Source organism: Phoca vitulina, unplaced genomic scaffold (genome assembly GCF_004348235.1).
Source record: "Phoca vitulina isolate PV1807 unplaced genomic scaffold, GSC_HSeal_1.0 scaffold8, whole genome shotgun sequence".
In the NCBI taxonomy this organism is placed as follows: domain Eukaryota; kingdom Metazoa; phylum Chordata; class Mammalia; order Carnivora; family Phocidae; genus Phoca; species Phoca vitulina.
This window is the reverse complement of record NW_022589711.1, coordinates 48546704-48560629: the sequence shown is the minus strand read 5'-3', so window position 1 is coordinate 48560629 and position 13926 is coordinate 48546704. Positions and strand designations below refer to the sequence as shown.

The 13926-nt window shown below is 34.6% G+C and overlaps 1 protein-coding gene across 1 annotated transcript in view; it reads right to left on the bottom strand.

Moving 5' to 3' along the window:
• The window catches only part of PAK2 (p21 (RAC1) activated kinase 2), an 82611-nt gene that overhangs the window by 15782 nt on the left and 52903 nt on the right, over positions 1-13926 (bottom strand). Inside the window, exons 3-12 of the mRNA XM_032406820.1 lie at positions 13392-13492; positions 12906-13053; positions 11020-11051; positions 10202-10309; positions 8678-8810; positions 7199-7262; positions 5714-5762; positions 5110-5222; positions 3608-3725; positions 1976-2075 (exon numbers count right to left, since the gene is read on the bottom strand). Coding sequence (XP_032262711.1) covers positions 1976-2075; positions 3608-3725; positions 5110-5222; positions 5714-5762; positions 7199-7262; positions 8678-8810; positions 10202-10309; positions 11020-11051; positions 12906-13053; positions 13392-13492 — 966 coding nt within the window. The remainder of the gene's footprint in view (positions 1-1975; positions 2076-3607; positions 3726-5109; positions 5223-5713; positions 5763-7198; positions 7263-8677; positions 8811-10201; positions 10310-11019; positions 11052-12905; positions 13054-13391; positions 13493-13926) is intronic.

Sequence of the window (13926 nt, the reverse complement as noted above, 5' to 3'; positions counted from 1 at the left end):
TATCAGGAGGTCTTTTATTCTAAATAATTATCCTAAAATTTTTAATAAAGTTGAAACAGGTCTAAAAGAAAAAGTTACCAAAGGTGAGCACCAAAACTAAATTCTGTAAATCAGGTAAAAACGCCAGGAAGTGGGAACTATTTCTGAAGAAAATAAACAGAAGCTAGAACCACTAAGTATCTGACTTAGTGGACAGCCCTTTTTGAAAAAGACCAGCTTTAACTGCAATTGTACCTAACAAGGTCCTCGCCAGCACTACTCTACCCCAACCACCTCATTTTGTAACAGCAGCAGAAAGCCTGGGTTAGCACTCAGTGTTAATTTAGTGGGATCTTTGGGATGAGAATCTAGACTTTTTTCCTCCCTTCTACAGACCGACCCACTCTACTTCAAACATAACTACTGTTAACATTTAGGTTTGTAAGCTTTGGACTTTTTGTTATGAATTTATATAGGTACAAGTATTACCTGTGAACTGCATGGTTTATTTAACCTAGTTAGGATACTCTGTAAACTGTTTTTTAAAAAAAGTAAACTCTACCCCCAACATGGGGCTTGAACTCACCACTTTGAGATCAAGAGTCACATGCTCTACCAACTGAGCCAGCCAAGTGCTCCAGTAAATTGCTTCTTAAAATTTATTTTCAGAGATTTTTCCATAGTTGTAGATTGATCTACTTCATTACTATAACCACACAATATTATAAAATAACAAAATTATAATTTATTTTACCATTCCCATACTGCTAGACATTTAAGGTACTTTTTGTTGTTGTTAACGATGTTGCAGAGAACAACTTTGTATTTATTGTTGTGCATATGTTCAGTAATTTTATCCAAGAGAATACTAAAAGAGCAATTGTTCAGTCAAATTATAATATTTATAGCTAAAATGGGTACTTGTAACAAACCAGGTTACTATTCCAAGTATCTTGTAGGAATTAACATACCTAAGCCTCATGATAACTTTGAGATAGGTACATTTATTAATATTATTCTCATTTTACAAATTGGGAAACTAAGGCATACATATTTTTAGATAACTTATCCAAGACCATTCATCTAGTATGTGGAAGAGCCAGGATAAAATATTATCCAAAAGTCTAATCAGCTTACATGTGTATCCACCAAAAAAGTATGAGAATGTCCATTTCTATTTTGCCTGCTGATTAAGATTAGTAATCATATTTTTGACCATCTGGTAGAATCCCTTTCTTGTGGTTGATTAATTCCTGGAAGAGATATCTTAAAAAAGAGATACTGAAAAAGGAGTCAAACACTCCAGCAGAACAGAAGGAAAAAATTTTGATCTCTTGATCCAAGAAATGCCTTGAATTTTGCATAGCTGGAGGAACCTCAGTAGAAGTTCTTCTTGATTCCTCCAGAGGGCATGGTTGAAACTGACAGATTACAGCCAGCAGAGAAAAAGGAAGTCTATGACTTTTCCCCCCATGATTCTATCATGTCTGATAGAGAAGATAATTAGGAAAAGAGGTTTTGTTCCTTGTCATCTCTCAGGTCAGGGTCATAGAGCCCTCCCCCAATTAGGCCATGCTCTACCAAATCCTAAGAAAGCTGAACAGCATAATGATCTACCCTAACAGACAACAGAGACAAATTCAAGTTTATCTTTGGAAGACAGCACCAAGATGATGACAGTCCCAGGCACTGTTCCTCAGTGCTTTACATTTTTAATCCTCAGAAGAACTCTCTGAGACAGTTACTATTATTTTCCTTACCGTCTAATTGAGAAAATAAATACAGAGATTAAATAACTCACCCCAAATTATTCAGCAAGTAGTAGCTGATCTGCTATTTAAACCCAAGCTGTCCAGTTGAGAGTCCATATTCTTTACCATTTTCTCCCTCCCCCTCCATATATTAAGTCATAAAAATATTAATAGGTTTCTTCTTACTTAAAGAAAAGGCAGAATTATAATAACAAATAAATGTTATTTCCTCAGTTGTTACTTACTAAGTTTAACTGATCCTTCCATCCCCAAAAGCACGTTGTCACTTTTGATATCTCTGTGGATCACTTGATTGGCATGTAAAAACTCCAATGCCTGTAAACACTAAACAAGAAAAACACCTATTAATGAAATCGTCCCTGAAAAGTCTAAGGGAAGTTACAATCAGTACTTATGGCCTGAGCACTGCTTCAGAATTCTAATCTAGCCCTTGAAAAGTAGGTAAGAACCTGGGAAGTCCAGTTCCATCCAGCTGTTTACTGATGTGATGTTAAGATGTTTTCCTCATTTCTTTTAGAGTGGATTTTACATAAAGCTATATCCACAACCTAGACACCACTGATGAAAGAGTAACTTTCCTCTTATGCCATGTTTCAGAAAGCATGGAGTCAGAAGTGAGGAAAAACTCTGCCCCCTTCCTTAAATACAAGAATAAGATTAGAGTTTTAAGATCTGCTTATCCCTATGTTTTTGAATATAAATTGAATATAAAATGTAAACTTGGAAAAAGTTGTGTTTTTATTTCTTACCCCCACTAGAGGAAAACAACAAAATAAAGACCATACATTATGAATAACAACTAAAAATCTCATTTAAAATATTCTACCATTCATTCAAGGAAAAACAGATAAACTGTGTATTACTGTACTACATTTACCAAGCATTTTTTTTTAAAGATTTTATTTATTTGTCAGAGAGAGAGAGCACAAGCAAGGGGAGCGGCAGGCAGAGAGAAGCAGGGACTTCTCAATGTGGGACTCGGTCCCAGGACCTTGAGATCATGACCTGAGCCGAAGGCAGATGCTTAACCACCTGAGCCACCCAGGCATCCTGCATTTACCAAGCATTTAAGCAGATTCTTGAGAAGAACAAATCCTCCCCAAAACACTTGTACAACAGAAGCAAGTTTGTCATAATTCGAGGAACTCCTAAAATAATTTTTAAAATAATTACAAAAAGAAATTATTAGAGAAACAAATTAAGTATGGATACATTCTTAAGTTTTTGTCAGTTTTTAAGTGATCACTCTATGTTAGAGATATCATATTATTAAAATACCATATTCATAACTATTAAAGAGTTCTTATTTCCTCCCCTCCTGAAATAACCAAAGGGGCTACCCCTTCAGTGGAGCATAATTAACTCAGAATTAAAATTTTCAGTTTTAGCTTAGACTTAGGCAATTTGGCAGAATTCTACTGGCTTAAGCAACAGTATGTCTAAAAATTCAACAACCAGCTTTTCACCTTGGAGGAGCTTAATAAAGCCAGAAGCAGACTTAAGGTGAACATGTGTCCTGCTTGGTGTGAGATAGTCCTTGTTTCCACTGCTGAGTGGCATTCCCTTTAACTCTTAAAAGTACCCTGTTGGGATGATAAATTTTAATGATCACCTCACTGAAATTTACCTGTGAGCTGGGCTCTTCAAAAATCCATGCTCCATTCCAGAATTATCTTACACATGAAGGAAAGGGTTTAAACTCTCATGTAGGATAAAATGGTATGGAGACAACTTGCAGAGAATATGTAGAGAAAGTATCTCACATAGTAAAAATCACCTGTGCAACCCCCCCCCCCCTTTTTAACCTCCTGCTAACTACACATTGCTATAACTTACCGGAAAGGGAATAAACTCACCTCTCTGCAAACAGCAGCAATCTGTGCTTCATCCATGCAGGTTTCTGTTACAACATCAGTAAGGGATCCCCCAGCAAGGTACTCCATTACCACAAACAGTTCATCTCCCATCAGGTAACTAAAAAACCATGACAAACACACAAAATACACTCACATTTTTACTTTCACACCACTCTGTGCTGAAGAATTCAAAAGTCAGACACTCTAATCATGAAACTAGAAAGCTGGAAGCCACGAGGGCCAGGAAGGAAACTGGCAAGCTGCAATGCAACAGCGCAGAAAAGTCACTGACGGTCACTAGGACTTTCCTGAGTGACTTCAAAGTTGCCCCACAATTGTAACTTGATGGTTTCAATTAAAACAACGCTGTAAGGCAGGAAGCATTCGTCCTGTTTTACAGATGAAGAGATGGCTAGTAAGTGACAGGACCAGAATTGGAAGCCAAGTGTAACGGATTCCAAAGCCTACACACCATGCGAAACTGAAGTGACATAGTATTTTTAAAAGCAGGGAAATATACCTGGAAAGTTGATTTTTACGAACATGGCCCCCATTACTAAAGCTAAAATCTAAAAATGTGTTATCTTTTTCCTATTCTAAACACATTTAAATGTAGAAATAAGAAAGTCACCTATAATCTTCTATCTCCAATACAACCACTGTTTTAATTTTCATTTATTTTTCTATTCTTCTTTCATTCGCACATATGTAATTGCTTAAGAATCCCCATATAATTGTAGAATATACAATTTTCTATTGGGCTCTTTGTTCTGTTACTTAACATCGATGCCTAAATTAAATGAGGTTTTGACAGACAAATTATTTGCCCATGAAAGACAGCATTTGAAATAGAAACTGATCTAAAAGTTTAAAAACCATGCGGCCAGGCACCACTGTCAGTCAACACATGAATCACAGTTCATTTCCTTAATGTTTCTGCGTCTGATCATTTATAATTAATATAAGCACCAGCAGCAATGTCCTTCATTTAACTGCTTTCCCTCACTTGCCAGGTGATATATATGTAGAAAAAGGCCTGCTAAACTGCAATATGCCTTTTTTTTTTTTTAAAGATTTATTTATTTGCGAGAGAGAGAGAACACGTGGGAGGTGGGGGGGTGGGGGGGGGGGGGAGGAGGGGGGGGGGGGGGGGGGGGGGGGGGTGGAGCGTAGAGGGAGGGGCAGAAGGGGGAGGGAGAGAATCCCAAGCACACTCTCGCACTGAGCATGGAGCCCAAGGCCTGGCTCCACCTGGGCTTGTTCCCATGACCCTGAGATCATGACCTGAGCAGAAACCAAGAGTAGGACGCTTAACCAATTGAACCACTCAGGTACCCCTGCAATGCGCTATTTTTACTTTTATCTCTCCTCCTCCTTCAAGCTTACTTTTCAACACTGACATCCTACTCTGGTCTAATTCAAGTGCTTGAGCTAGCCCCCAAAACCACGAGACTTAAAATTTCTACATTTTTTCCTACTGTTTAAGAAATATTCATATTTACCTGTCCAAGAAGTTAACTATGTTGGGATTCTTTAATTCTTTCATCACCAGAATCTCATTAATGATTAATTCCTTCTTTGGCTGTTTCTGTAAATTAATCTGTTTGATAGCAACCTATGATGGAAATAGAAATAAAAAAAATCAGAACAAGTCTCCTAATTCTCTTAGAAAATTACCAACACCAATCAGGTAATAATTTAATTTATTGTATATCTATTGTATTATACAATGAGACTGTAACTTACAGGTAGTACTTTTACTTCCACACTGCCTATGCACAATGTTTTGTAATACACAGAGCCTAATTACTTTTAGATTTCTCCCGAAGCTGATTAACCGACCCAAGGTCATACCAATGCCAGGAATTAATCCTCTTTTCATTCCAAGCTGGGAAAATAATTTTTAAAATATTTGCTTATTTATGAAATTCAATGCATAATTCTTTCTTTTTTTCCCCTATTAAGAAAAGTGCTATAAAATACAGAGTAATTCTTTTAACATATTCAACTGAAAAAAAGATTCCTCTTGATTATTCACAGGTTTATCTAGTTTCCTCCTATACTAAAAGCTAATGGTAACCCCCAGAAGTATGAAAAAGTAGCTACCTCCTGTCCCAATGCCACATCAGTAGCAGTGAAAACTGTACCAGAAGCCCTAGGGGGAAAAAAGACACAACCAGATTTAAGGTTTCTAAATCACTATCATTTATATAGCTAAAGACTTTATAATTAGAACAACTGGACAAGGATTAAAGAACATTTAAGACTTAACATTTTTAAACAGGAGTAAAAGCAAACATAAAAGGGGAAAAAATAAGAAAAAGGCAATCCTTGTGGCCAAAACCTATGTTAGAAATTTATCATAAATATCATACCTACAAAAATGCAGGAAAAAGATAAAGGAAAGAAAAAAGTAATATATACTCATGGATCCACTTCCCTGCTTAAGAAACAAAAACCAACAAATAAATTTGAAGTCCTTGCATGGCTTTCCAAAGGCATCCTTCTCTCCTCCCAAAAGTAATTGGTATTTGGTGTTTATTCTGTAGTTGATGTGCATCCTCTCCATGCATCTGTCTACACTTTATCAAGGGCATAGGTGTGTATCACTATAAACTATATTCAACATAAGTTTTAAACTTCTTATAAGTGGTTTTATTTTATGTATTTTTCTGCAATTTGCTTTTTAATTTTTTAAATTTATTTTTTATTTTATGTTTTGAGATTTGCTTTAATTCAACACTGGATTTAGGATAGGTCTTATACTTGCTCACTCATTATTATTATTTATATTATTCAATATATTATAATTTATCCATTACCTTGCTCAAGAATATTAAGAGGATTTTCAATTTTTGTTATTAAACCAGTTCTGCAACAAAATTTAGATTTTTTTTTGAGAGGTAGAGGTGGGCGGAGAGAGGGAGAGAGAGAATCTTAAGCAGACTCCACACCCAGCGTGGAGCCCCATAAGGGGCTAATCTCACAACCCTGAGATCATGACCTGAGCGGAAATCAAGAGTCGGACGCTTAACTGACTGAGCCACCCAGGAACCCCACTAAATTTAGTTTTTAGAACGAAATTCATAAGGAAGTTTTCAAAAAAGACTCAAGCTCTCTTTCTAAATTCACAGAATGCTTTCCAGAGATTAATAACATTAAAAATTCAAGATGTTCATTTGCTCCCAGGCAGAAACAAAGTATAGTTTAAAAATACAAATTACTGGACAAAATCAGATTAGGAGACTCAAAACTCAATACTCAATGATGTGATTAAATACATACTTTTATTGCCTATCATTTTGTAGTAAATGTTCTTATTGTCTTTTAAATATATTTGGTGGTCAATTTTTCCATCTAATCTCTTAACCACCAGTGGGAAATAACATTTAAGAAAAAACAATGTACAGTCATTGCTCAACAGTACAGCTTTGTAACAGCATGTAGAAATAAATGCATTCCTTATTTACACAAATCCAAGAATACCAAGCATAGAATGCTCTAAGTGCTCAATGTCAACAGGCAGAAGAGATACCATACTATACACCCAGGAATTATCATATACTGTTTAACAGAGTCACAAATACTTACCCTTGCCCAATTTTTTCATATCTTGTGTATTTTTTCTTAGGGTCACCTATGCTCACAATAGTTCCTATTTTAAACAAAAAGCAACAAAAAGTTGGAAGCTCAGTAAAGCATTTTAAAGTTGTAAACTAATCTCATTATTCCTTTTAATAAACTCTACCGATTTTAGAATGTTGGTTTTCAAACACAACTTTCAAAAATCATGTATGTTTCAAACACAGAACACTAATGAAACTTAATAGGAAAGTTATCAGAAACAAGAAGACATATTATTTCCATGAGGTTGGACCTCCTAGCTAATGTCTTAATTATCGTCTCACTTTCTCAAAAATAAACACATTTTAAAATGACCAACTGTGTTAGTCTGATAATAAAGGGGTTCTCAGGATGTGAGATGTTCAGTCTTAATTGGGAAATTTCTGGGGAAGGATGGGCTGGTCATTCTACTTTTCATACTCCACTGAAATGTATTAAACTAATGGTAAGTTATGAAACTACTTATTATCAGAAATAATAATATAAATGATATCCAAATGAATAACCCTAAATGGCTTTTCTGACTCTTCCCATATACCTTCTATCTTCCAATATATTTAGGAAACAACTTATTTCTATAAAGATTACTCTACTTTAGTATGAACTAATCATACATCTGTTTTAGGAAAGTTCACAAAGTCATAACTAAGAAACAGTTTTATAATTAGGATTTGGACATAAAACTATAACAATATATTCTTATTACCACTAAGTCAAAACATGAGAAAAACCACACTAACTTTTCACTTGCTCAAGGTAAAAGGAGATATCCACATTAAGGAAGCTCACACAAATAATCCAGTTTTATATAAGTACCCAATCTCAGGTCTACAGCCACTTTAGCTATAGTATTTCTCCTTGATCCCTGATCCCTCTATGTCAGTGTTCTTTATAACTATAGTTGCTGTAGACTTGTAATAGACTTGTAATTGGACATTATTGCTCCCCTCTCCCTGGCACTGTGTACACTATTTCCAACGGTTGATTCAGGCCAATGACAGTTAACTGATGAAAAGGGAGAAGAGAAAAAAAAATACATTTAATGTTTACACATATTGCTATATAGGAAGGCCATATTGTTTACTTATTTGGGAATATTTTATATTCTCATATTGAGAAACTATTAAGTATGTATAAATATATACAAACTTCCTTTGACAAGGTTTCCAACCATGACCCTTAGATTTGGCCCTTTGGGAAAAAGTATTGTTCCCGAAGGTACTGATCACTGCAGACATTACTCAATAGTCAACACATAATAAACAAGCAAATCAGAGTATGATTTTGGCTTCACCAGAGTTTAACTGAAGCTATTGTTCCTAGAAGGAAACAATTTATTGTTTATGTCTTAAGCCAAAACATAAGGTATAAATTTAAATCCACCTGAGCCAAATGTGTCAAGAGCTATTAACAATTAAAGAATAATGTAAAATGTAGGTAACATACTTAATTTCTCCATAATCTCTTCATCTGTCATTTTGGTCTTCTTTTTCTGTTTGTCAGAAGACTTGGCACCGCTATCAACATTAGAATCACCAACTGGTGCAGGAATAGGGTCGATTACAGATCGTGTATAAATCTGCAGAGAGACAGTTAATTACTGAGATCTGAGGAAAAATATTTTTAGGTATTCTTACTGGTACACTATTCAGTTCTTTGATTTTTTTTTTTTTTTAAGATTGTTATTTATTTATTTGACAGTGAGAGATACAGTGAGAGAGGGAACACAAGCAGGGGGAGTGGGAGAGGGAGAAGCAGGCTTCCCACTGAGCAAGAAGCCTGACGCGGGGCTCGATCCCAGGACCCTGGGATCAAGACCTGAGCCGAAGGCAGATGCTTAACGACTGAGCCACCCAGGAGCCCCAGTTCTTTGATTTTTAATCAAAACTAGTTTACTCCAGTGTTCTAAAGAATAATATTTTCAGACTTGTCTTAATAAAAGACTTTTAACTAAGACGAATAAATGTTAAACACTTTTGACACGTGATGTATAGATTTTAAAAGTCTGTCAGGCAAAATAGCAGATCTGTGAATGAAATTTAAGTGTAACCAGATCTAAAATGATATGCTAGCAATGAAGCAAAAAGGTACAAATTTAAAAATCATGTTCTTACTACAAAAGAGAAATAAAGAGAAAAAATTACGGAAACCAAGATGCTGAATTAACTATTAATTCTCATAAAAACTTCTACCCAAAGTTGATTTCTACCATTTCATTTTATTTTTTTTATTTTTTAAAATTTTTATTTAAATTCAATTAACATATAATGTATTATTGGTTTCAGAGGTAGAGGTTAGTGAATCATCAGTCTTATATAATCCCCCTTGTTCTACCGTTTCATTTTAAACAGCCAATTCTAGGAGGTAAAGCAAGAAAACAGAGCCCTCTCTCGTTAGATCAGGACCCGGCAGCAGTCCTCAGAGCCCTTCCTGCTGATTGTACCAGCACTTCACCGCACAGCATCCCGCCCCGCCTTTCCTTGTACTAGTACAGGGAGACAGGACTCTTTCTGTCTCTAAGGTCATTATTTTTTCAATTTTCCCCTATCTGCTTGGGAATTTCACTCTCAGCAGCCTCCTGCATGACACCAAGGCTTTAAGAGAAATGTAAAATGGGAGATTATATACACAATTTGTTAGGTAAGAAGTAAGATTTAAGTTTTAGATAATAGTAGTTGAGATTGAGATAAACAGAGAAAGCCAGAGAAATAGATGGATTCTCTGGAAGACAAGGTGTAACACAGAAAGGAAAAACAATGAGGTAACTATTTTAACTTTTAAGGAAGTCACTTAATTTTAATTTTCAAAAAAACTAGCTTTTTGATGAATGATTTTTAGGTAGAGTTCTCCTTGTCAAATTTCCTCATACTGAGACCTTTTGAAAATTAATCACTGGCAGTCAAATACAGACTGCTGTTTTTAAAAACACACATGCCCAGACACCCAGAGTCCAATTACTCAGACACGCACTGATTTTGTATGATCCGGTCGTGGGGCAATAACAGGGGGAGCAGCCTCTTCATCATCGTCATCTTCCTCTGTTACTACTGCTGATGTTTCTGATCCCTTGGTACTCAGCTGCATTAATCACATGAGCAAAGCAAGGAAGACAAGTCAGATACAACATGTTAAAATAGGACTCTCTTTTCTTGACATACTTGAAAAAATGTATTTCTTTAATAGCTCATTTCAAAACGATAAAACCTCAATGGTTCTAATCTAATCACTTAAAAAGTAAAGGCAATTCTATAACTTATACAAAAGTTTATGAAATAAATGTTTACAGTAAGTACCAAGTTTTCTTAATAGAAAATCTATACATTTTATATGGAGAATTTTATGTCCCTTAAACAAGCCCTAAAAGGAAACAATCACTTTATTTGTTAAAACCAAAAACAAAGATCCTCTAGGATTTGTATAAGTCAGAGTCATTTTCGGTCATTTAAGACAGCTAGATTCACCATCAAAAATGGTGGCTGATAAAATAAAAGAAGACGTTAACCTTTATAAAGAGCTTATTGCATGCCAGGTGTATGCTAGGTAGGTACTTTACATATTACCACATTTTGTCTTCATATAACTCAAGAAGACTGTTTCTTCCTAATTGAGGAAACTGTTTACTTAATATGGCTTCCTTATTTGCTTAATCAAGTGGCCAACTTAAATATATTACGTAGTTATTTATTTTGATGGCTGTAATTTATTTTAGAAAGTTAAATAAAAACTGCGATTTGTTTTGGGTAACTTAAGTTAGAACAAGAGCTACAAGAAGTAATATATTAACTTACTGCTGGTGTTCCAGAAGGGAAGCCATCTTTCTCTGAATACAAAACAGAAAATAACGCTAAGTCAACAACTCAAAAAATAAAACAACTTCTATATAATAAAGGGAAGAAAAAAAAATAAAGGGAAGAAAATACAAAGCAGAGCAAGTAAAATGTTCTTAGACTGATTTCGTTTTAAGATGAAGTAAACCTTGAGAAAAATGACAATATCAGTATTCAAATATGAATTTATAAAAGATTGTGCTAACAAATCTCAAATCTTAATGGAACTCTGTAAATTTACTAAAAATCATTGACTTGTATGCTTCAAATGGGTGAATTTTATAGCATGTGAACTATAATAAAGCTATTAAAAACAATTGTAACTATACTTCTCAATGTGTATTTATTAAAACAAAACAGAAGTTATTCATAGTAATACCTTCTCCAGAAAACTGTCTATTGAGAAACTTAAAGCAACTATTCAAACAATAGCAACTGTGCAAAGGAAAATTCTTGACATAAATTTTGATCAATAAGACAGCATATTCCTGAAGGCAAAACACAGTTCACGAAGACTAAATGTCAAAACATTCATTCTGGAGTTTAGAAGAGCAAGTTTTGTTTTGTTTTACTTTTCAAAAGGCCCAGAGACTTTTACATTTTTTATACATATATATAATATCTAACAATATGTGCTAAATAATGTTAATATAATTATGTAATTACAATATACTACTATATTAATATTTAACATATATTATACATTAATATAACATAAAACTTATATTTGTTATTTGTATAAGTATATAATATAAATGTAAGTATTTATATAAATAAATACATATTTACAAATACGATTATATTAAAGATATATATTTAACATAACTTTAACATATATATAACATAAAAAATAGGGTGAAAAGAACATACCATTTTCTGGTCAAACACTGATACTAATTTACACAAACTTACTAACTGACACAAAAGTTCTAGGGACAAGTCTGACCTTTTGCTAAGGATGTAAAGGTCAATATCTAAGTAAAAAAGTCAAGATCATTTGGCCAAGTGGTCTCTATTTTTTCCTTGAGCACAGCCCTTATTTCTGTGAAAACGTAATCAAATTAAATACAGTTAATTAAAACTACATGTATGATTTTAAGGGTCAGAGAAACATAAAGACACCCTGGGGATGTAATTAGCAAAATCCACTGAAGGAAACAGGACCCATGGTCCTGTTTCTTCAACAAATAAACTGCAAGGAAAAGAGTATGAGAATCCATGTGAGGGAGCCTAAACATCAAAAGAGATTCAAGAGATACAGCAATCAACTATAATGTATGGACTTTATTCTGATCCTGATTTGAACAAATAAACTATTTTAAAAAACCCACTATACTTCAATTCTGACCTAATGATACTCTAATTCCAAGGTGTAAAATCTTTTCATTCTAATGCTTATTTTACGTTTATATATTTGATAAGTTTCAATTTTTGAATGGACTTAACCATTTTTTACTTCAAAGTCTATGTATTTAATATAGCTAACAACCCTCCTCCTGTCCTACTAACAATAAATATATTTCTAGTATGAACATGCCTATAAATCAGCATCTTTCTCTTCTATTGCTGGGAGTCATTCCAAAGCAGTGACATGAAAAAAAAAACAAAAGGCCAAAACATCCACTTTTGGCAAAACTAAGAGATTAACATACTCCCCAGACTCCAAATTATGCATAAAAGCTGCCCCAATTAGTTTACAAAAGGCAGATCTACACAGGGGGCAACAAAAGAGACAAGAACCATAGCTTAGCTTTTTATTTTTCCAGAAGCAATCTTTTTATCTAGATGTGCTTCACAATTTTGTAATCCCATTTGAATCAGCCTTCTACCACAGTATGACGTCTTACCAGGAGGAGTAAAGCTCAGATATTTCTGCTTCACTGTGTTGGAGTCATAGAACTTTAAGACATCCAGCACAGCCTGAGGATTCTTCTTTTGCTCTAGTTTGGTGATATTGGAGGTCTGTAATAATCGTGCCCACTGTTCTGGCATACCCTAACAAAAAGATATTCAGAAATTAGTTGTTTTGAGTTGTCCAATAAAATCAATTTCCAGAGGTTAATGACAAAACACATAAAAAACAAGCCAATCAATTGTAGCCTTGATTAAATTATAAAACGTCTTATTTTTCTAAATCTATTTTGCATAATTCTAACCAATGGGCTCAGCTCCCTAAGAAAAAGATACATTCAACCACAAACACCTTTATAAGAAGAGAAAAGCACTAAGAATCCACAGTTAACACGTGGATAGAAAAGTTAACTTGAAACTTAATAATGCAAAGAAAGGTTTGAGTGCTGATACATAAATGAGTCCCAACTGGGTAAACTTACAGTGAATTCTCCAGTAACCGCATCAAAGCCAACATGGATGGTGTGCTCAAAATCAGATGGAGGAGAAATTTCTGGCCGTTCCTTTTCTTTCTTCTTACTTCCTAAAGGGCATTAAAAAAAGAATCAGCCTATTTAAACACGATTAATAAAGGTACTCATAATCATGTTTCTCCAAAGAACGGATTAGGAACAAAGTTATTCTAGAAGAGATCTCCCCTAAAGACACTGGCTGATAGGAAACTGATAAAAGTAAAGTAACCTATTCTGTCTTCAAGCAGGGGTGGGGACCACCACAGCTGTGTCCTGATTAAAGAGGTACCTGGACTGACTCAGCACCAGGCCTGAATAAAAGAGCACAGGGCGGAAGAAACAGCCCTTTAGAGCAATGGTTCTCGAAAATAGAGGTCTACACTTCAGATACTGAGCAATTTTGGAAAACAAAGTCTATCAAGTCCTATTTCCATTTGGCTCTATTCATCCCAAAAGAAAAACTTACATTACCGTGCCGTGTAGGCAGTATAGACTGTATAAACGA